General features: G+C 42.9%; 1 protein-coding gene across 1 annotated transcript in view; it reads right to left on the bottom strand.

The window, feature by feature from the left end:
* Positions 1-408: 408 nt before the first annotated feature.
* The window catches only part of LOC139632286 (leucine-rich repeat and fibronectin type III domain-containing protein 1-like protein), a 120,477-nt gene continuing 98,369 nt past the window's right edge, over positions 409-22,516 (bottom strand). Inside the window, exons 8-12 of the mRNA XM_071497156.1 lie at positions 16,221-16,404; positions 15,187-15,418; positions 14,831-15,104; positions 4,456-4,505; positions 409-1,827 (exon numbers count right to left, since the gene is read on the bottom strand). Of these exons, the coding sequence (XP_071353257.1) occupies positions 14,980-15,104; positions 15,187-15,418; positions 16,221-16,404 (541 nt within the window). The 3' untranslated portion in view covers positions 409-1,827; positions 4,456-4,505; positions 14,831-14,979. The remainder of the gene's footprint in view (positions 1,828-4,455; positions 4,506-14,830; positions 15,105-15,186; positions 15,419-16,220; positions 16,405-22,516) is intronic.

Raw genomic sequence — 22,516 nt, 5'->3', positions numbered from 1 at the left:
ACACCTCTGTTTATGTCCAGTTTTGGTGGAACATTTTGGTTTTGCCCATGTTATGTGAGAAAAACAAAGCAAAACAGTGGACTTCACTGAGACAGTAATTGGTGAGGTCTATGCAACTGTATTTTAAACTGAACAAAGCAGCAGCTAGGTAGAAGGTCACTACAATTTCTGTGTCTGATTTTCTGCTACAGATCTGAAGAACCTGTTCACATTTCAAGAATTTAGAACATGAGTAATATTGGTTGATGCAATCTGCATGTGGACTAAATATTACAGCCAATCTTCATCATTTCAAAATGCTGGAATAATTGGTTTCAATCCCCTGTCAACTTAAAGAACACTCTCCTGTCAAAAGAGAAGTAACACTGAGTTTCTGTTGAGATATGAATAACAATACATCAGTTTTTTTCCAAGAAAAATACCTTTTTATTTCATTATAAATCCACATAATTGTATCTATGAAAGCATAAAATCCCCATTTCACTTGCTGTGTTTTCTCCTTATTGTGGTCATTTGTTTCGTTATATCCAAAGTAAATCATTGGTATCAAACCATCGAAGACTGTAAGGTGTATGTCACATACAAACACAGACACTGTCAAACAGCAAAGGGGGAGCGAGGGCGAGTGAGGGGACGGGACAGCGCAAGTTCTGCTGGCCATCTTTTACAACCGCTTAATACATTTAAACAATCTCCAGTGCCAGCGTTTAGTAGTAGGAACACTTATGGTCAAACTTTCCAGTGTCAAACAGAACATCAGAATTCATCACTTTCACCACCAAAATGTAGAGTTGGACTTTGTGTGCTTTAAGATTGGCTTTGAATAAATCCTCGCTGGCGCTCCTCAAGGCTCCGTTCTCGGGACACCAAGGTTTTTTAATACTCCGACAAAGAGAGAACCAGTCCACCATGGACGCAAACACACTGATTATTTCAACATTATCTAAGTCATCTGCAGCCAGAAGAGTTAGACTGGTAATACTGGAGAGTATACTATTCACTTGTTCATGAAAATGAGAGAGAGAGACAGAGAGAGAAAGAGAAATAGAGAGAGAAGGGAAGAGAGATGAGATGAAAATGTACGATTAAAGTGCCAGAGAAGTTCACCGTTTAGTTTGACAGTTTGTTATTATTGATGCTTTGAGACAGGACGCTGACAATGTGCTCGTATTTTCAATCCAAGGCCCAACATGTATTTAGTCTTTGACCGCTAAGAGATAACAGAGAGGTGTGCTTTTGGAAGTCTGCATATTCTCCCGATATTGTAATAATGCTGTCATAATACTGCAGTAATCCTTTGGCATATGACTGTATGCTGGGGAAAGAGAAGATTGGTGCCACCAACCACTGACAAACCACAACTGAGAACATCCGGGAGAAATGTTGTGTAATGGGTTTTCCCAAATCCACAGTAATCCATCCATTATATTCCCAGAGCAGCGTTTAGTGTCCACGTAGGTTCCAGCTGTCAAATGGAAAGACATCCTTAGGAACCCCGACAGATCACTGGATGCTTCCTTCAGAAACGAAGAAGCGATTGCAGGTTGCAGATCCGAGGTTTCAAGCCCCAGATAAGCACCAAACATGAGCTGGGTTCAAAGCCCGGAGCCTGACCTGTTCCAACATGTCTGGTCCAAGCGGTGAGGAGACTTATGCATATCGACAGGTGGGCTGTTTAACCTCCTCCAGCTGCCCACGGGATGTTTCCATCACATCCCATCTGGTAGTGGTATGAGGTGGCATCAGAGGGTGGGGTGTGTCTCTGGGTGGAATACCTGATCACCGCAGCATACTAGACAGACGTGACCATGCAACCCATCAGGGCACCTTAAGGAGACAAGAGACAGAGAGGTACAGCATGATTGAGATACATCAGGCGTGATTTCACTGTTGTTTGTGGACTCATGGTGACTTGTGAAAGTGGTATTCTGATACTTTGCTTACAATGAACCATTTAAAAATACTCCATTACAAGTCCTGCAGTCAAACTCCTGCTTAAATGTTAGTTCATCTGCAAAATATATTTATAGTACAAAAAGTATGTAATGCAGGAAAATCATCATATTTTCTATTATTTCATCCTTATAACTGATCCGTTGACATGGAAGCAGAATTTTAATGTGGAAGCTGCTTGAGAAGGATCTAATTTGAAGTATGTTACATAGTGTTCGGTAGTAAGAGTGTCGTAGAAACATATTTTAGATACTGGTCAAGAAACTGGTTAATGTTAACATGTGAACTGTTATCCTGAATTTTAATGGAGTCAAAGTATAAATTAATGGTAAATGCTCTTAGTTACTTTTCTGTTGCTTTTGCATTAACAGAACAAATAACAGACGCTTACTGTAACATAATTTCACTCTGCTGTTCTCTCTTTTTTGGTTTCATCCCTCTCTTCTCACTTTACAGTGAAAGTAAACTTATTTTTTATCAGCTCGTCTCATGTGGAGTTCTCCTCTTTACAGACTCCAGGATCCTTGAGTCCTTGTTCAGTGTTTTTGAACCTACACACTTGAGACATCTCATTGTTTGGACAAAGGAAAAACACACACAGGCTATACAAAATCACACAAAACCCCCACAGCATCCGCAGGGCTCCATAATGCTGTTTTTCAGTGCCGATGACTCAGTGACTGCTTGGCCAATTGCTGAGATTTCAGGGCTTTCGAAACCCATTTCCTACCTATAGGTTGGTTTGGAAACAACCCCCTTCACACCCACAAACTCCTTTGTATTTGTACTTGAAACACAGACCGAAGCCAAACAAATGGCATCGCAGCACTTTTCATTGTCTGGTAAGTAAAGCAGATGGGAAAGCTGTGTTTTGGTGCACGGGGAGTTTCTACTAATGAAGGAGCAGGAGAGTGAAGCAGGTCAACTAAAACTGTGCCAGCAGGGGGCGCTTCAAGGGCAGGACATGAAAATTACAGTAAACTACACAAGTCATGTTTTAGATGGAATATAACAGTCACATAAGAACATGGAATAACTCATCATTTAAAGAATAAGGAAACTCAATTATGAACTGGCAGATTTAATGATATTCATATCATCAGTGTTGTAAATTGACTTTATACATGCATCATTTAAACGACTTAGTCAATTATTGCTTTTAAAAAATGTTATAACTTAACTGTCTGTTATTCAAATGGCACACTCCACACTCCACTGTGACAATATTAAGTTCTATATATATATATATAAATATATATATATATAAAATGTCAGCGCTGTTTAGAAAGAGCAAAATGTAAAAACGAGTTAATGTATTCAAACATGAATAAAAAGTCACGGTCTACAGTTCAGCTGTAATTTGCTCGGCTTTTGTTGTGTTTTGTTTTGTTCAGTTGGTTGAGCTGCTGGAGTGAAACCAGAAATCAGCAACACTGATGCTTCCAAGATGACAGGGAGGACGAGGACGGGAGGGTGTGGGAGGAAGAGAAGAGTGGAGGGGAAAAAGAAGAGAAAACGAAAGGAGGAAGGGAGACAAACGCAGGGGAGGAGGAAAAGAGGGGAAGAAAACTGATGAGGGGAAAATAGAAGAGAAAATGTGAGGCTGAGAAAACAGGAAGGTGTATATAGAGAGATGGAAGCACAAAGGGTAGAGGAGAAATAAAAAGGAGAAAATAATAGAAAAAAGCAAAGGAGAAGGAGATTAAAGATGAGATCAGAAAACATGACACATCAGAAGGAGAGGGGGAGGAGAGGATAAAAGAAAATATAGGACAGAAAGGTGGAAAAAGGATTTAAGAGGAAAAGAGGAGAGGAGAGAAGAAGTAAGGTCGGGTAAAGAAAGAGGAGAATGATGAAGAAAGAAAGGAGGGACAAGAAAGGACAGATATGGAGGAGAGGAGAAAAGAGGAGAGATTAATAAAAGGAGACAAGGGAGGAGGAAAAGAGGAGAAAGGAAGAGAGGGGAAGGAAAAAAGTGAGGAGAGAGACAGAGGAGAAAGAGCAACGACAAAAAGGGAAAAGATAAAAAAAGATATGATGGAGTGAGAGAGAAGATGTAAAAAAGAAGAGAAGTGAGTCAAGGATAAGTGGAGAAGGGGAAAAGACATGAAAGGAAAAGTAGAAAAAAGGACAGTGAGAAGATGAGCACAGGAAGCTGGAGAAGAGAGGAGGGACGATGCTTAGACCAAGCGACAGCAGTCTGCGCTCTGTGGGGGACGGGGCAGTTATATAATGACCCAATGAGGAGGAATAATGTTGTTTACTAAGGCAAGGCCATATTCACAGAGCACTTAGAGGCAGACTCACTCCAGGCCTGTTAATGGCTGCTCTCCCTCTCTCTCTCTCTCTCTCTCGCTCTCTCTCTGTCTGTCTCTGTTCAAGTATGCTTGGCATGTTTCCAGGCCTCTCTCCCTCAAGACATTCTGCTGGAGCTTCTGTGGTGGAGCGATGAGTGGTTACCCTCTCACCTGTGTGTGTGTGTGTGTGTGTTTGATCTCTCACCTCTCCCACCTCTTCTCCCTGCAGTGATGTGAAGCTGAATGTAAGTAAATCTGAAAAATACACAGAACCGACAAAAGAACATGAATTAGAGCTCAGATAGATAGATAGATAGATATGACAGCTGGACAATGAGTGGTCACTGCTTAGAGAGATTTTAGTGAGACAATCAAACTGAAACTCATGTCCTCCTCCCAGTAGAAATTACAGCTCTAGATCAACAGCTAGGTATCTACTGTCAGATCATTTTCTCTTGATAGACTAATTGTTAAATCAACAAGACAGACAGATCCAATGTTCATAACTACACTGGTGATTCAGACCCAGAGATGTGGTTGAAAACTAAAAATCAATATTAAGTGAACTTAATTAATTAATTACATTTCCCCAGTGTTTTATCTGAAGTGTTAATCTCCATCAGAAGATATCAGTGTAGTTTTACATCTCCTCTCTCAGGCTTCTCTCTGGAGCTCTAGTAACAACAGGTCGGTCAGTCAATCAGAAGGGAGGACCTGTGGCTCTCTTCTGATTGGCTGACTGTTTTCTGAGTGATCCAATAAAAATATAGCAGATTTCAGGTAAACACTCAGAGAAACCAAATCCTGGTGGTGGGTCCAGGTGGGTGGACATCACATATGGCACCTTTAAAGATTGTTTTGTGAACCTGACATTTCCAAGGATTTTTCCAAACAACAGATCGTTCACTATCATAAAATCAGACACACACACACACACAGATATATAAACAACCAACAAACAATCAGTGTCATAAACAATTAAAAAAATGATAGATCAAAGATACATCAGTGGTACTAATTTTCTGCATAGATCTCTCTGGCTCTGTCTTTTCTCTGTGAGCTGTAAATCTGGGCCTCAGTTTTCTATTTGCAGACCTCTCCTCACCTCCTTCATATCCAGTCTCTTTCCAGTCCTTCTCTCTATCTCTCCTCCACCTCCCCCTCATCCTTGACTTTTCATTTTCTCTCCATCTCTTTATCCCTCCATCTTTTCTTGTCAATAACTGTGTCTCGCGGCTCAGTGACTCATCTGCACTTCTCTCTCTGTTTGGTTGTTTCTCGATTTCACTCTGTTGTTTTTTTTCTGTCTGTGTCTCACTAACTAAATATAAGTCCATAATCCTCCCTTCTGTCTCTCTCCTGTCTCTCTCCTTTTGTCTTCTTGGATGTTTCTCTCTTTCACCAACTATAAGCCCACAATCCACCCGTCTGTCGCCTGTCCCCCTTCATCTGTCTCTCTACTTTCTCTCCACACACACCCAGGTCTTTTTCAGATGGAGATTAAAAAGACTTTGACTTTGCTTTATTTTAGTCAAAGGGTTTATGAAGCCACTGGCAATGTTACACTGCAAATTGTATTCAAAGACCTCCCTGTAAAAATAGATATCAGGAAACAGCAGAGCCCAAGTTGGGATTTCTCTGCTTTCTGTTAATGTGCATTCACAGGATTTATTTAAAGTAAGCAGCCACGAAGAGAAGAGTGACAAACTCCTTCACACCTTAAACAGAAGCTGTTTTGTTATCTTTTAACATGCTATTTTATTGCATTATTTGATCCTCCTTTGAAAGTGAAAGTTAGGAACAGTTTAGCAATACACAAAATTGTTTCTCTGGTTCTCTCATTTTTGATAAAATGGTTAAACTGGGACTTCATTTATAATTTCCATATCTGGAGGCTCACGGGGGCTGCAGGGGTCTGCATGGACACGGTCAGAATAATGACTTTTAGAATCATCCCGTTTTACTGCTCTGTTTTATGTGTAGTTGTTTTTAAGACAGCTGCTGTAGGCAGGGCCTTGGAGTTACATGGTATGGAGATGAGTAACACTCCCTGTAGCTGTATCTGTATATATTCCTTTGATCTAATTTTTTTTTTTCATCATGCTGTGAAAAAGTCTGCGCTGTGGAATTGTTGGATAAATACAATGATTTTCTGTTCCGAGCAGGGCACAGATCTTTTTCCTTTGCTTTAGTTGAAGAGCATTTCCTCTTCCTCTTCCCTGTGAACTCCCACTTGTTATCTTTTCCAGCATCCTCCAGTAGCAGACTGTGGTTGTGCTGTGTACTCCTCGCAACCCCACCCCCACCCCACACCCCCACTGTGAATGCATATGTGTGAATTGATGAATCTGAATGACGGCGGCCCTCTACTTTCCCTGGATGCATGCGGGTAAAAATAAGAGCACATGAATCCACTGTATGGTGTGACCAGCAGGTGTCACTGTGGCTCCTTGCAGGGCTGCTGCCTGCCGGCCTCGGTGGGGGCTCGGTGGCAGTCGCTAACAGTTTAGTCACTGTGCTACCCTGCTGCTTGGTGCCAGGCTTGGATAATAAAAGCACGCTGAACGAGGCCCTGATGCCTCGTGGCTTTACAGAGCGCACAGCGATGCTATCTGCCAGTGTCTGCCTACATCCCTCTGCCCCCCCACCCTCTCTGTGGTAACCGGCGAGGTGGGAAGGTGGGATTGCATTGGCAGGAGCCAGCCTGTGTTGAATTAATGTGTGTATGTGTGTGTAGCTTGTGTGCATGTATATGCTGGTGCACTGTTCTGGAGACACAACATTTTCACTGGACATCAGCATACACTGCTAATTGTAACTGCGCTGAAAAATCAGGCTCGTGTCAGCTGAATGACAGTGAGTGTTCACCTCTTCTCAATGCATATGTACACAACACTGTATTCACAGTGATGCTCTTAGGTTCATTACTAACTCCAACGCTTCCCCGTCTATTTATATTATATAATAGGGTTGGCTGGCCCTGGTACACACCAATCTACAAAGGTATTGTTGGCTTCTTATCCAATTTCATTTTAGCAAATAAGGCTGGGATCTACCGGAAATTTTTCAAAACCCTGAATCTATAATGTCTGTAGTGTCCAGCGGACAGGAGCTTTATGTTTGCCACCCCTGATATGAATATCTAGGAATCTACTACTTCATATTTATGGTGTTGGGCTGATGCAGCTTTCAGTGCTTTTGAACTATTTTATTTAGCATTGTAGTAGTAGCAGCAATGTAGTACTCTACTCTGCCAGTTCAGCGAAAACCTGGATTGTTTACAACAGCTGTGTGTGTCAGCTACGGTGTGGTTCAGGTCAGGGACAGGCTGTCGTTACGCCTGAAGAAAGGGTGAACGTTAATTGCAGTTTTCCCCACACAAAAGTTGGAAATGTTACACACATCTATCAACCCGACCTTCATACCGTCACCTTCCATCTGACTACACAAAGAACACACTTCTTCCTGTGTTAACAGTGAATATACAGAATCATCCAGTATGAACACAGGGACACTGGCTGGGCTTAGGTCTAGGCTGCTACAGTAAAATAAGTAAAAGGCAGAGGTTCAGTTGATTATTGGAAAAGTCCAGCCCTTGGTGCCTCAGTGGTGGCTTTTTAACATTTCACTCTCTAACCTTAAGAGATGCATTAAGTTACCAAAACATAACCATAACATGAGAAAGTTCACAGCCACGGTTTCTGCTTGGTGAAGTTGTAAGAAAACAAAGTGTTAGACAGATAAATAAGTTAGATAAGAGAAAATGTAAAGCGAGGATTCGTCTTTTTGGGCAACATCAGTGTTTGTACAAAAATTTGTTTGTACTGTCATTGTGGGGGGGACATTTTGTGTTCCTGTGGCTGAGTGTGCCTGTCTATGTGTCTCTCTCTCTCTCTCTCTGTGTGTGTGTGTGTGTGTATCTGTCTAGCGGGAGAAGGCACTGATGGCAACTCAGGGAGCAATGAATCAGGCTGACCAACAAACACCGGCTCAGTTCATTTGGATCGGAGAGGAAGCAGGTGCATCGCAATTGCTGCCGTTTGTGTGTCTGTGTGTTTTTTCTACTCTGTGTGTGTGTATAGATATTAAACCCACAATAAATGGCCTTAGGGCCTGTGGGGGCCACTGAGATTCCTTCCATGAGAAAAAAATGCTTGCGCGTGTGTGTATGAATAGCGTGTGTGTATGAATGTGTGTGTGTGTGCATGTGTGTGTGCATACATGCGTGAAAAAATGTTTGTTTTTAGATGGGAGGTGTTTTATTACTGGGAGGAAAGGGGCACGATATGACGAGTAGATAAAAAGAAGCTGTAATATTATGGTAGAATAGTGGCATAGTGGGGTGTGGATGATGGATGGAGAAGAGAATGACCAAAAAGCAAAAAGCGAAGAGGAATTAAAAACAAAGGAGGAAATGGAGACATAGGAAAAGGAGGAAGGGAGGAAGAGCAGAGATGAGGGAGGGGGAGAGGAGGAGTCAACTTTTAAATGTCCATACAGAAAGAGAGATCATAGAGGGAGGGTAAAAGACAAGGGAGTGAAGAAAGAAAGAAAGAAAGAAAGGTAAGCAGGAGAGGAAGAAAGAGAAATCTAAAGAACCAAAGAGGAATAGGTGGAGAAAAGGAGACTGAGAATAAGAACAAGAGAATAAATGAGAGAGAAGAAGAGTCAAGAACAGATGACAACAGAACATGGAGAATCAGCTGGATCTTTACTCAACAGGCCCAAACAGAGAAACAACGCTGTTCCTCCAAACCAAATAGTGACAGGTAGATGGGGCAGGGAATCGCAGATTTCCTGTCTGTCCTACATATTTACAGGTGGGGGGAGGAAGCAGTGGGGTGGGTGGGAAAAGAACATCTAATATGAGGAAACAGAAAAAAATACAAACCACCAGTGAGACAGTGGTTATTTTCTGCTCCATGTGTTTATTATCATATTGGCTCATATAACAGCCAATATGTTTTTCTTATTAAAAAAAGTTGAAGTCAAACCATATTTCATGACTGGACGAGAGCATCTTTTGTCTTTGAATGGAGCAACTGGTCCCGGCTTTAAAGGGTGAGTCTGGGAGTGTTGCATTATGGGATTGTAGCCTTAAGGTTGCCTTACAGTTTAACCCACAGGCGTTATCATCTTATAACTAGGACTGTCGAATATTTGGGCCAGTACTGTGCAACCTCATACTTGTATCCACCCTGTAGAAGGTTTACAAAGCACTGTAAGCACTGTAATGTGGATAAAGACACTGGAGTGCAAACTTAAATCAGTGACCTTTGACCTTTGAAAGGCCATGTGCAGTGCTACAGTTACAGTGGAACTGCTGCTATTTCAGCTGTCGTGACTGAGAGGAGGTCCGAGCTCTGCATCCATACAGGTGCTTCTCAAGAAATGACAACAATATGCATTTCACTCTTTTTACCTGTATCTGATACGTCATCTGGATAATAACGTCGATCACAGGCGGTCACACTCGATATGAATGTGTTCTCTTGTAAACTCAGATGTAACGCTCATCATGACGAGATCTCATGATCAGAATCAGAATCAGAATCAGTTTTATTGCCAAGTATGTTTTCACATACAAGGAATTCTTTCTGGTGATTGGTGCAATTGAGGATCAGGGGGATCAGCAACAGTGGGGCTCTCTAGCCTTGTTGATAAGGCTAATAGCAGATCGGAAGAAGCTATTTTTGTGGCGAGAGGTTTTGGTCCTGAAGGACCGCAGCCTCCTGCCAGAGGGGAGTATCACAAAAAGTTTGTGTCCAGGGTGGGAGGAGTCAGCTACAAGCTTCCCTGTACGCCTCAGAGTCCTTGAGGCGTACAGGTCCTGGAGGGATGGAAGAGTGCAGCCAATCACCTTCTCCGCAGAGTGGATGATACGCTGCAGTCTGTTATTGTCCCTCTCCGTGGCAGCAGCGTACCAGATGGTGATGGAGGAGGTGAGGATGGACTCGATGATGGAGGTGTAGAAGTTCACCATCATAGTCCTTGGCAGGTTGAACTTCTTCAGCTGCCTCAGGAAATACATCCTCTGCTGAGCTTTTTTGATGAGGGAGCTGATGTTCAGCTCCCATTTGAGATCCTCTGTGATGGTGGTTCCCAAGAAGCGAAAATGCTCCACGGTAGCCACGGGGGAGTCGCACAGGGTGATGGCGGTGGGTGGGGCTGGGCTCTTCCTGAAGTCCACTATCATTTCCACTGTCTTCAGAGCTGCCTCCTGTCAGACAGGAAGTCGGTGATCCACCTGCAGGTGGAGTCAGGCACGCTCAGCTGGGAGAGCTTGTCCTGCAGCAGAGCCGGGATGATGGTGTTGAAGGCAGAGCTGAAGTCCACAAACAGGATCCTGGCATAGGTCCCCGAGGAGTCCAGGTGCTGGAGGATGAAGCAGAGAGCCATGTTGACGGCGTCGTCTACAGACCTGTTGGCTCTGTAGGCGAACTGCAGGGGGTCCAGGAGTGGGTCAGTGATGGATTTGAGATGGGACAGGACAAGGCGCTCAAGTGATTTCATGACCACAGAGGTCAGGGCAATGGGTCTATAGTCATTTAGTCCTGTGGGCCTTGGTTTTTTGGGGACAGGGATGATGGTGGAGGATTTGAAGCAGGCTGGCACGTGGCAGGTCTCCAGTGAGGTGTCGAAGATGTCCGTGAACACCGGAGACAGCTGATCAGCACAGTGCTTCAGGGATGATGGAGAGACAGAGTCAGGACCGGCTGCTTTGCGGGGGTTCTGCTTCTTAAAAAGCCTGTTGACATCTCTCTCCAGGATAGAGAGAGACGTTCCTTTGGTAGGGGAGGAGGAGGGGGGTTCTGATGTGGCTCTGATGTGGAGGTTAGTGTCAGGCTTGTCCCATTGTCTTTCAAAGCGGCAGTAGAACTCATTCAGATCGTTGGCCAGACGGAAGTCGTTAATGGAGTGGGGGGGTTTAGGTTTGTAGTTTATGATCTTTCTGAGCCCTTTCCAGACAGAAGCAGAGTTGTTGGCTGAGAACTGGAGCTGAAGTTTCTCAGAGTACAGACGTTTAGCTTCTCTCACCGCCTTGCTAAACCTGTACTTGGACTCTTTAAACCTGTCCCTGTCCCCACTCCTGAAACGATGTGATGTGATGATGTGAGTTAGGTGAGCAGAGCTGGCAGACCTGTCACTTAACCATTTGAGGCAGATGGGCGCCCACCCTAAGTCCGGTTCTGCTTGAGTTTTTTGGTTCTGAAAAGGATGTTTTTCCTCGCCGCTGTCGCCAAGTGCCTGCTCTTGGTGGGAATTGTTGGGTCTCTGTAGATAATACTATAAAGAGAAGGTCCAGACCTCCTCTGTTTGAAAAGTGCCTTGACATAACTTGGATTGGAGCTATATAGATAAAATTGATGTGACTTGTCAACAAACTTGGTGCCACTGCTGTGTGGGCCTGTTCATCTTGTGAAGGTGGCTGGATGTACTCTGGATGGCGTGGCCGAGGCGAGGTCTTACTGCAGTGTGGGGGCGGTATTGTCATACTGTGATTTCAGTGTTCTGTGTGCGTCGACACCTGCATCTGTGATTTTCCTGATCCAGATCAAACGTCCAGGCAGCTCTGGTGTTAACACCGTGTGGAAATGGGGTCAGAGACATTGAAGTGTCAATCCAGAGGAAGTGCATGTGTGCATCACTCTGAGAGGAAGTCAGCTCCAATTACTGACACAGAACATGTGAACCAGTCCAATGCAGAACCTGACGGGACAGAAAAGATCATCTTCTGTCATGTTCCTGTCATGTTGCTTGTAAAACCTTTGCAGAGTAAAGAGGGATGAGGTCATACAAAGCCTTGTGTGTCAGGTCGCACAGCACGTGTGCACCACACACACACACACACGTTCTGCTTGTTTAGTTAAACAGTGAATGAAGCTGCTCACCCTGACAGCACCGGTGTTACGCTGCAGGGCCAATGTTTCAATTCACACAGAGATAAAAGAAGAGAAACAGCTCGTAAATTGTGTGAAGGGGAGAAAATCCTCCTGAGCTTTGATAAATACCTTACATTAGGGTATACGTCTCAATTTTAGAGTGAAATTACGTGAAGAAATCTCACCAGATAAAGAGAGAAGCTACGGCGTCGGATAACAGACAAACAAAACGACCTTGAACTCAGAGAATGAAAGGAGTGGAAAGGAGAGAGGAGGCATCAAAACAAAACAACTCATTAAAATCAAACAAATGGCAACAGGGAGGGAGAGAGGGGAGTGGCGAGGGAGCCCGTGTGTTCATCTTTATTGTCAAATAAACAGCAGAGCCACACGGAGAATTCCTCTTGAGAAGAAGAGTGAACACGTAAATAAAAATCACACCAAACGAATCATCAACTAGGCCGATCTGTGCACATTTTGTTCCAACTAATGACCTAATAAACATCTATATTGTGATATAGTGATATAGTGATATTGTGAAGGTATTATGGGATGGCCAACTATGCCCCTCGCAGGAGCTTCATAACTGCTTCTCATGCTGGCTATTAAAATTAGGGAAATTTGAATTCTGGCTTTGGCTAATGTGAAGAAACTGCAAATGTTTGTTTAATATAGCCCTCATTGCTTACTCTCTGTGTCTTGTAGCATTTTTTTTTCTCCTTGACACCTTGATAGGAGCACATTGTAGATACAGGCTGGCAAAGCAGCTACATCCATCCTCCTTTTGGAATCACTGATAGAAGCGTCGTCTGTAAGTACAGTTTTAGTAAGATGCTCACGTTTGCATTCATTTTTTGTCCCATGTTGTTCATTCTCAATCATATAACCTGTCATGTTAATGGTGTGACTTAACTGAATTTAGGAGCCATGTATAGGAGATAGGCTTTATGAAACAAATGAGACATAATGAAAATGTATATTCATAAGGATTGATATTGCTCGTTGTTGTGTATTTTCTGTCTTTATTTTTAGTTTTACTCCACTTGCGTACTGTCTATATGAAGCGGTGGTGCTCAATAAATCCATCGCACATCGACTGCGGTGTGTGGAAGTAGTTTTCAATGATCCAATGCAGCAGTTAAGTGTTTTGAATTTCCTACAGCTCCGCCATCCCAATGGTGGTAAAGGCTCATGGATATTGTAGTATTTAGAGCCATCTGCTAATGGTGAACGGAACCGTTTCGGTGTTGAGGGACACTGAGGTTCCTTCACTCCCACTTCACTATTCTATTAGCAGCTGACAACTCTGAATCAAGGACTGTGTGATAGGAAACACCAGGGTAATTCAGACCAGACTCCTTCATACAGCATCTTTAGCGTGATTAGTTGCTACATGTACATATGGCAAGCTGTATTTTAAGAACCTTCCTAAGGACTCGTTCATTACTCTGAATCTGTGACTCAGTGTGTCACAGGTCTCATAATACTCTTCTTTGAAATTTCTTTGAGCTTTGTGAATGTGACCACTGATCATCATGAGTGTAATAATGTAATTCATCAGTGAGTTCTTATATGCAGGGCAGTAAGACATGATGGGTGTGTTATGGCTCTGTACGACTGCTGTTAAAATACAGTGTTGTCCTGCATTGATTTTCCTAGTCAGTATTAATATGAAATCAATTGGACTGTTCAAATCTGCTTACTGGACAGGAAACTGCAAAGGTGTGTTCGAGTGTGTGTGTGTGTGTCTTTTTGCAGCTTGATAAAATAGCAAATACCTATTCCATTCACCCTGAGGTAGCAGCACTGCGTAGCTGCAACATCCAACTGTGTGTGTGTGTGTGTGTACACCTTATCCAGGTGAGTGACTGTTCATTAGAGTGTATTTTTAATAGAGGAGTGTTGATGCTCAGTGATGCAGACTGAATGAACTTTTGTCGGCATGGTTCACTGCCTGTCCTGTCCATCACTTCCTCTCTCAGTCTGTTCAGATTTCAATTTCAAACAAACTTCACAGGAAACTCTCTCTCTCTCTCTCTCTGTCTGTCTGAATTCATTCAAGCAAAAAAACACGTATGAGTTACACCCTACATGTCTGGGCCCAGGCCAAAGTCCCCCTTGTGGTCCGGACCCCTAAACCTGACCATGTTGAGCGTATGATGTGACAAAAACTGCATCTGAAAATAGTCTGAAACAGCTGGAGAGAAAACCATGAACCTGACAGTTTAAAGACCCCTCTGATGATAATCAAGTGCTTCACCTAGCTAATGTCCACATGATGTTTTTTTTTTAAGACATATGATGATGAAATAATCAGTCAACACCATGACTGTTTCCACTTTGAACTGCAGTGAACCAATGACAGTCTCATAAAAACACATTCAGACAGTCAGGGATTCATACGTCATAGAACCTAAGGAACCAATCCTGTCGACTTGTGGGGACAGGGGGTGGGGCTAAATACACCTGACAGTACAGAGAGCCAGAGTTAGCATTAGCACAACCACTAACACTGTGTCAGCCACTACCGGTTACAAGCTGACAAACAACATAAAAGATGCTAACTATGCTAACTGTTCTGATCCGTCTGCTTGTCTCTGATTGACCATCTTCATCCCCTCTGCTCTCTCACCTGGACACCTGGAGCCAGCAGAGGATTTTTAACAGTTTAAAACATGTCTGGAGGCAGCTACTCACCAATGACAGGAACCGCTCCTCAGCATAAAGTGGAGTTTGGCTCCAGGCACCAGCAACGAATCAAAAAAAAAAAAGGGGGAGGGAGGTGGCGTATTGGTTTGGGCTTAAAGATTGGTGGGTGGTGGGTTGGACTGACAGTTTTTTGTGTGTTATTGGGAGATGGCGTCATCTTCATGGGTGGGATTCAAGTCCACTACAGTTGTCCCTCGAAGAGAAGCCCCTCCCATCCCCTCTGTTGACGATGACGGTTGGGAGTTTTTATTTGGACCCCCACCTGGGAGACGACAAGATGGAGTCAGATTAGCAGAAGCAGAAAACAAAGAGTAGTCACATGTTTTTCGCCCCCCTCCCCTTACCTTGGCCTGCAGAGGAGGAGGATGGAGGCAGAGCGAGGACGTTGGCTCCCCCTCCTCCTCCTCCTCCTCCTCCTCCGTTGGTCTGGGAGCAGACGTTGGCGTGCCGTGCAGCGGCTTTCTGTTTATAGTGGTTACTGTGCAGCTTGTACTTCATCAGGAGGATGAAGATGAAGACAAGGACAGAGGCCACAATGATACCTCCGATGATGATGATCATAGTCCCGCCCAGGAACTGGGGGTAAAGAATTCAAACATGCAGACAGTCAGTCTTCTGTTCACATCCTGTGATTTCAAAGAAGCACTTTTACCTCCTGATTCGTTCGGGTCTGATCTCTTCTCCCACATATGATTTACCAACATCATAACATCAAAGAATCAACACAGACTCAAAGTTATAATCAAACAAACAGCTTTTATCATCAGGGAAAGCTTTAAAACTGCTATTTACTTCACTTTGAGGTCCACTCCTCACCCTGGATACCTGAACAACAAGCCTTTGAAGACGTCAGTATAAGTGGAAATTTATCTGCAGCAGATCCGTCTGCTGAGGGAAAGGTTGTGTCATGATTGAAAGACCCAGAACAACTGCTAAGAGCACCTTGAAATGAAGATTATTTTGTTGGCAAATTACTTGCTAATTACAAAAAATTGCTTTTCTTAAATGAGCGGATGGAAAAAAAAGTATCTTACTGTCTATCATAACATTTCACAATTTCCCATTTTGTAATTTTGCCCAGTGTGTGTTGACCTGTCTGATACTGGTTTCTCCTCTCCAGATGAGCAGGGCAGGTCCTGCTCACTTGAACTGACCCTGAATTTTAATAAACAGTAAATAATAACAACTATGATTTTTCATTGTTTTCAGTTTGTTTTATTTAATTTCATTTTGTTGTGAAAAGAGAAAATAAGGTCAGTCTGAGTTTATAAGATGCTCTGCTGTGCACTGAGTCAAAGCTCTGGGAAGAATTCCTGCGGCGGAGCTCAGTGTGTTGTCAGACGGACACCAGCGTAATGCCAGACTTCAACACACCAACCTGGTCTCGTATAGAGTGACAGCGGCCGTACTCCGTCTCCGTGGTGAAGGACACGCAGCCCACCAGCTTGGTGCCTGTCAGGGCAGTGATGCCATCATCGTACACGGCCAACACGCACAGCTCATAGTCCCGCGATGACGCCAGGTCGCTCAGCAGGAAGTATTTGTGGTTGGCTGGGATCATCCTGGACGAGAGAGAGACAGAGAGAGACACGTTTATTTTATTTTGTCCTCCTTTGTATTATTTGAGAAACAATTTTTCCACAAAACAATATTTGTGTTTTATTTCAACAGTAGATTTTCTGCTGTTGCAGAATTAAAGATTCGAGGTGCAGAGGTCTAAAACCATGGTAAGTTCTGATGGAGTTCAAATAAAAAAGAAAGTATTTTTGCATTCAGCTTTGGTTTGACTTCTTCATCATACTGTGAACTGGAGCAGCTGCAGTAAATGCTACTCCCTATTTACCTCGACATCCATGTTCTGCTACTTCAGCTGAGTTACTACGCTCTCTGAAGTGTTGGGAGATTTTCTGACTCTGGCTTTGCTTGAGTGTCATCACAACATTGACTGAAACATTTACGCCAGAGAACGGCTCCTCTGTATGCACAGACATATACAGTATAAAACGCTCACTACACACTCACTACACACTACAAAGGACTGCAATCAACAGACTGTTAAAACTTTACTCCACTGCAGCTTCAACAACACTTCATGCATTTTAATGAGCACGATTCTGAAAGCCCTTTCACACACAGTGAACCTCAAACCAAAACTGTGTTGTCAAAAACGTTGCTAACTTTGTCAACCATGAGATCGAAGGCAGTTCTCTGAGTTGTTTCCTAAAGGTTTTGCACCACAAAATGTCATGTGACAATCAGGCAGTTTGTGTATGTCTGATGATGTCATCTGAGCATCACACCCTGTCTGATGTCAGCTGTGTTCTTTATGACAGGTAGGTTCGTGGATGGAGAAGAGAGCAGCACAGACCTACAGTCATAACATCTACAGACAAAGTCTGTGGCAGACCTGCAGCTGGTCTCAGATCTGATCATGTCGCAGTAAATCGTTAACCCACTGTGCTCCACAGTGCAAGCACATGTGCGCCATCATTAACGTGTTCTTTTGTTACTGTCAGTGTGCCTGATGCAAACAGTGAGGTGGTCTGGTGTAGTCACATGACCATTCAGCTGTGATGTTGCATGTTGTGATGAGCTCAACCTGAATCTTGTCACAGGCAGAAAGAGGAGAAAATCAACCTTTAAACAAATAAAAGTTGCTGTTCAACAGAGGGAAAGTTCACCTTGTCTGTATATTGTTACACCCAGAAATGTGCTTTCACGGGGCAGGAAAATAAATCACAGGCCTTTTCACATTGTTTTTTTTAAAATTTGTTTTAATTCTCTTTCTATTCATTTCAAAGGACCTCACCAGTGATGTATCTGAATGTAACACAGTTAAATTTTTATATTTGTTTTCATCAGATTTTCTTTTTTTCACTCTCATTAGCCTGTCGACACACTGGGAAAAGTGGGTTGGACTTTCTGGCGCTGTGCTAAACTGGTTCAAATCATAGACTGTAAATAAAGATGGACGTAGCCTCTGTGACGTCACCCACAGGTTTCTGCAGCTCAGAGTGAGCTGCTGCACCGTCACCATCTTGGCAGTGCCTGACTCCGCCTCTAACTCCTGACTAATCCAAAAATGGGCAGAGAGGTGGGGCATGTGCAGAGCCAAGACTTTGGCAAGCATATGCTCACCCACCTGTCACTCAGAACAGCCATGCCCTAAATTATTCATAACTTTAACATTCACCCCCCCTACAGTTGTCATGAAGGAGGAAATTAGCTCTAGAGACCAGAACAGTTTCTGTACCAGGCTGTAAACATGTTTCTTTCTGCTGTAAAGTTGGACATTTGAACATGGGAGTCTGTGGGGACTGACTCACTGCTGGAGCCAGACTCTAGTGGTCATTAGAGGAACTGCAGCTTTTAGCACTTCAGTACAGTAGGTTGAGGGTCCACTCTCTGGCCTCTTCTACCCAACATCTACTTGCCCCCCACCCCTCCTCATATCATGAAATATTATAACATCTCTTACCATAGTTATGCAGATGACACCCAACTTTACATAACAGTGTCACCAGGTGAATACATTCCCTTACATTTGCTGACCCCAGACCCCTCAGGTCATGTCGGACAGGTTTACTCAGTGTTCCCAGGATTGAAACCAATGAAGTGAAGCAGCTTTTAGTTTCTATCCTGAATTTAGCTTACCTATAAATTATATAACATCTTTTTAATCTGTCAGGAATTATCTTCCTTTTTTTTATTGTCTTTTAAATGCAGTTTTAATCTGTTATTTCTAGTGCATGTCCATGCCTCTGTAACGCACTTTGAACTGCCTTGTGTCTGAGTGGTGCTACATTTTTAAACTTGCCTTTAATCTAAATGTGCTGCCGGAAAGAGAAAACCTGTCCCTTATGTTTCTGTCTCAGACCGTTGCTATCTAATCACACACACATGTTTAGATGCTTGTATTGATATTGCAGTTTCGCAGGCTGTAATGAATTCTGTTTCAGTTGTGCTGAGGAGAAACAGAAGATATCAAACACAAGATTCTCATAAAGAGAAGAACAGGGGAGTTTTACAAATAAAAAAAAAAACTGACTGAAGTTGAAGTCATACTGAAGTGGAGAGAATATGTTCATACAGAGCAAAGACAGACAGAGCAAGAAAGAACAGGGAACGGACAGGGATGCTGCACTTTCAATTTTTCGACTTGAAAATCAAAGGGTACAAGGTAGAGTGAGATTAAAGGCAGATGGGAGATGAGGAAGACAGTGGTGAGGAGAGGAAAGAAGAATATGGGGAAATAGAAAACAGAAGTGATGAGACAGGGGAGACGAGGTGAGACAGGAACAGGGAAAATGGGGAAGGAGGGGAGGGAGTGAAAATAAAGAAATGTGACGGTGGAGGAGTCAGAAAACCAAGCGGGAGATGAGACAATACAGAAAGAAATAACAGAAACAGGAGAAGAATAATGTATTCAGTGACAAGAGCAGAGACCAAAGGAGGAAGGTGGAGAGATGAGAATATACAAACTTTACATTTTCAGTTTTGGGTCAGACTGAGAGAGAGATGCAGAGAACAGGCTCCTGTCAGGGCAGAATCATCATCACTGTTTTTACTGTTACTTCCCAAGTCAGTCAAAGTCACCGTCAACTTCAGTGTCAACTCTGCCACATGCACAGGATCCCAGTGTCTGTACAGGCAAGAGCTGCACAGAATAACAACGAGTTTAACACACTACGATATCTTAACTTTGGAAGTTCAGACTCGGGCAGGGGAGGGGGCAGGGTGGAGGGAGCGTGACCAAAAAAAAATCTACTGACCTCAAACAGATCACCCTTTTCTCATATGTTTCTTTTTGTATATAACAGAAATATAAAAAGAAGTCAGTCGTTTCTGTTCTGGTCTGTTCACTACAGTGAACGATACATCACTGACACCACCAGATCCAGATCCAGATCCACATCCACATCCAGATGCACATCCAGATCCTCCTTACTGTGTAGCATTTTTTGAGAGCACTGATGCTTAACTTACAATGACACATTATGAAATGATTAATGTCACTAACGATTTATAAACTTATGAACTCATCACTCAGTTATATGAGATATATTTGATTAATGCTCCTGGACCGAGATCCTTCAAAGCTGATTTACCGAACAGGTGTGTGTGTGTGTGTGTGTGTGTGTGCATAGCCAAAGCCTGATATATTAGTCTGTGCCAAGGTTATTATCGTTAACTATAACTAATGAAGTAACCAAAACGATGTGAGAAAGCATTTTCATTAACTAAAATAAACATTTTTAAAAAGGCTTTATAATATATATATATATATATATATATAAAACTGGGCTGTTCTGTTCTGTTGTTGCTGTATCCAGGTGAATTTTTCTGATTAATGACACAAGCACACTGACTAACAAGTATCTTTTATAGTCGTCTTTTGTGGGCGGTTGTTCATCTCAGCGAAGACACTTTTAAAATGGTTTGATGTTTGGTTGAGCTTTTAATCACACAATTTTAAAACAACTCTTTCTGACCTTTTTGAATCTCCCCTGATGAATCAAAAATTGAAACAAAGCATTTTCAAAAAATAAAAATAAAATAAGCTTAACTAGAAAACATGCTTCAACAACTAATGAAACTGAAATTGAAAACACACAGTCAAAACAAAATAAAAATAAAAATAATTGAAAAATCCAAAGCGATTATAACCTTGGTCTGTGCCACAGAGCTCACATCAGTGAGACACACTGCTGCACCGGGTGATGAGTTCCTTCATTTACATGAGACCAGCAACAAACTGTGGCTTAGGAGACACTTTCTCTCCTGTCACAGTGGAACAAGTGACATCTCCTCATCAGTTGTTTCACTCCTCACTACAATGTTAATAATGACTCTTCTATCAACACTACAGTCAGCCATGGAGTTCCACAAGGTTCGGTGCTAGGACCAATGCTCTTCAGTCTATGTATGCTCCCTCTGGGAAACATTATTAGGAGGCACCAGATGAATTTCCATTGTTGCGCAGATGACACCCAGCTGTACTTATCCATGAAGCCAGGTGAGACTAACCAGGTAGCCAAGCTTCAGGTGTGTCTTAAAGACATAAAAATCTGGATGACCAGTAATCTCTTACTCTTAAACTCAGACAAAACTGAAGTTATTGTAATTGGCCCAAACCACCTCAGAGATACACTATGTGATAATATACTGACTCTGGATGACATCACCTTGGCCTCCAGTGCTACAGTCAGAAACCTTGGTGTCATTTTTGACCAGGACTTGTCCTTTACTTCACATATAAAGCAAGTCTCTAGGACAGCCTTCTTCCACCTGCGCAATATTGCTAAAATCAGACCCATTCTATGTCTAAAGGATGCTGAAAAACTAGTTCATGCATTTGTTACCTCAAGACTGGACTACTGTAACTCTTTATTGTCAGGATGTCCCAAAAATTCAGTAAAAAGCCTCCAATTGATCCAGAATGCGGCAGCACGAGTACTGACAGGAACTAGGAAACGAGATCACATCTCTCCTGTGTTAGCTTCTCTGCATTGGCTCCCTGTAAACTCCAGGATAGAATTTAAAATCCTCCTCCTCACCTACAAAGCCATTAATGGTCAGGCACCATCGTACCTTGGAGAGCTTATAGTTCCCTATTTTCCCAATAGGACACTTCGCTCTCTAAATGCAGGTCAACTTGTGGTTCCCAGAGTTTGTAAGAGTAGAATGGGGGGCAGAGCCTTCAGCTATCAGGCTCCTCTCCTGTGGAACCAGCTCCCAGTGTGGGTTCGGGAGGCAGACCCCCTCTCTACCTTTAAGATCAGGCTTAAAACTGTCCTGTTTAGTAAAGCTTATAGTTAGGGCTGGCTCGGGTATGTCCTGACCCATCCCTTAGCTATGCTGCTATAGAGCTAGACTGCTGGGGGATTCCATGATTCACTGGGCTCTCTCTCTCTATTTCTGTCTCTCTCCCCCTCTCTCTCTTGATGACTTTATGCCATTAACTTTGTATTTTTTCTCTCCTCTGTAGTTTGTGCTTCTCCTCTCTCTCCCTCTCTCTGTCCTCATTCTGCAGGTCTCTCTGCCTCTGGAGCAGCAGGATCCAGATCCACCACTACTCATCTTTACTATTAACCACTGTTACCTGTCATCATTATTATTGATAACACCATTACCTACACAGCTGTTCCTGGTCTCTCTCTCTCTCTTTTCTCCTCTCTCCTGCCCCTCCCCCTCTTTCTATCTTCTCCTAAACCCAACCGGTTGAGGCAGACGGCCGCCCACCCTGAGCCCGGTTCTGTTGGAGGTTTCTTCCTGTTAAAAGGGAGTTTTTCCTCCCCCCTGTCGCCAAGCGCTTGCTCGTTGTGGGAACTGTTGGGTTTTTCTCTGTAACAAAGTAAGGTCTTGACCTGACCCTGTAAAGTGCCTTGAGATAATGTATATTATGATTTGGCGCTATACAAATAAAATTGAATTGAATTGAATTGAACAACAGATGAGGTTTTAACTAGGGCTGCAGCTATCCACTATTTTAGTAAATGAGTATTCTGCCAATTATTTCACCAATAAATCAAGTAATCAAAGACTATTTTTGTCTTATTAAAGAATTTGACATGAGAAAATAATAGAAGAAAAAATATCTAAGATATATAGAATATGGAAAATATCAAAGAGACAAGAACACAGTTCTCTTAAAATGAACAAATAATTGGTTTC

This window comes from Trachinotus anak, unplaced genomic scaffold (genome assembly GCF_046630095.1).
Source record: "Trachinotus anak isolate AG129_WGS33_773 ecotype Australia unplaced genomic scaffold, CSIRO_AGI_Tana_v1 ptg000014l, whole genome shotgun sequence".
Taxonomy (NCBI): domain Eukaryota; kingdom Metazoa; phylum Chordata; class Actinopteri; order Carangiformes; family Carangidae; genus Trachinotus; species Trachinotus anak.
Note: the sequence above shows the minus strand (reverse complement) of the source record. Positions and strands in the feature narration are given on the sequence as shown.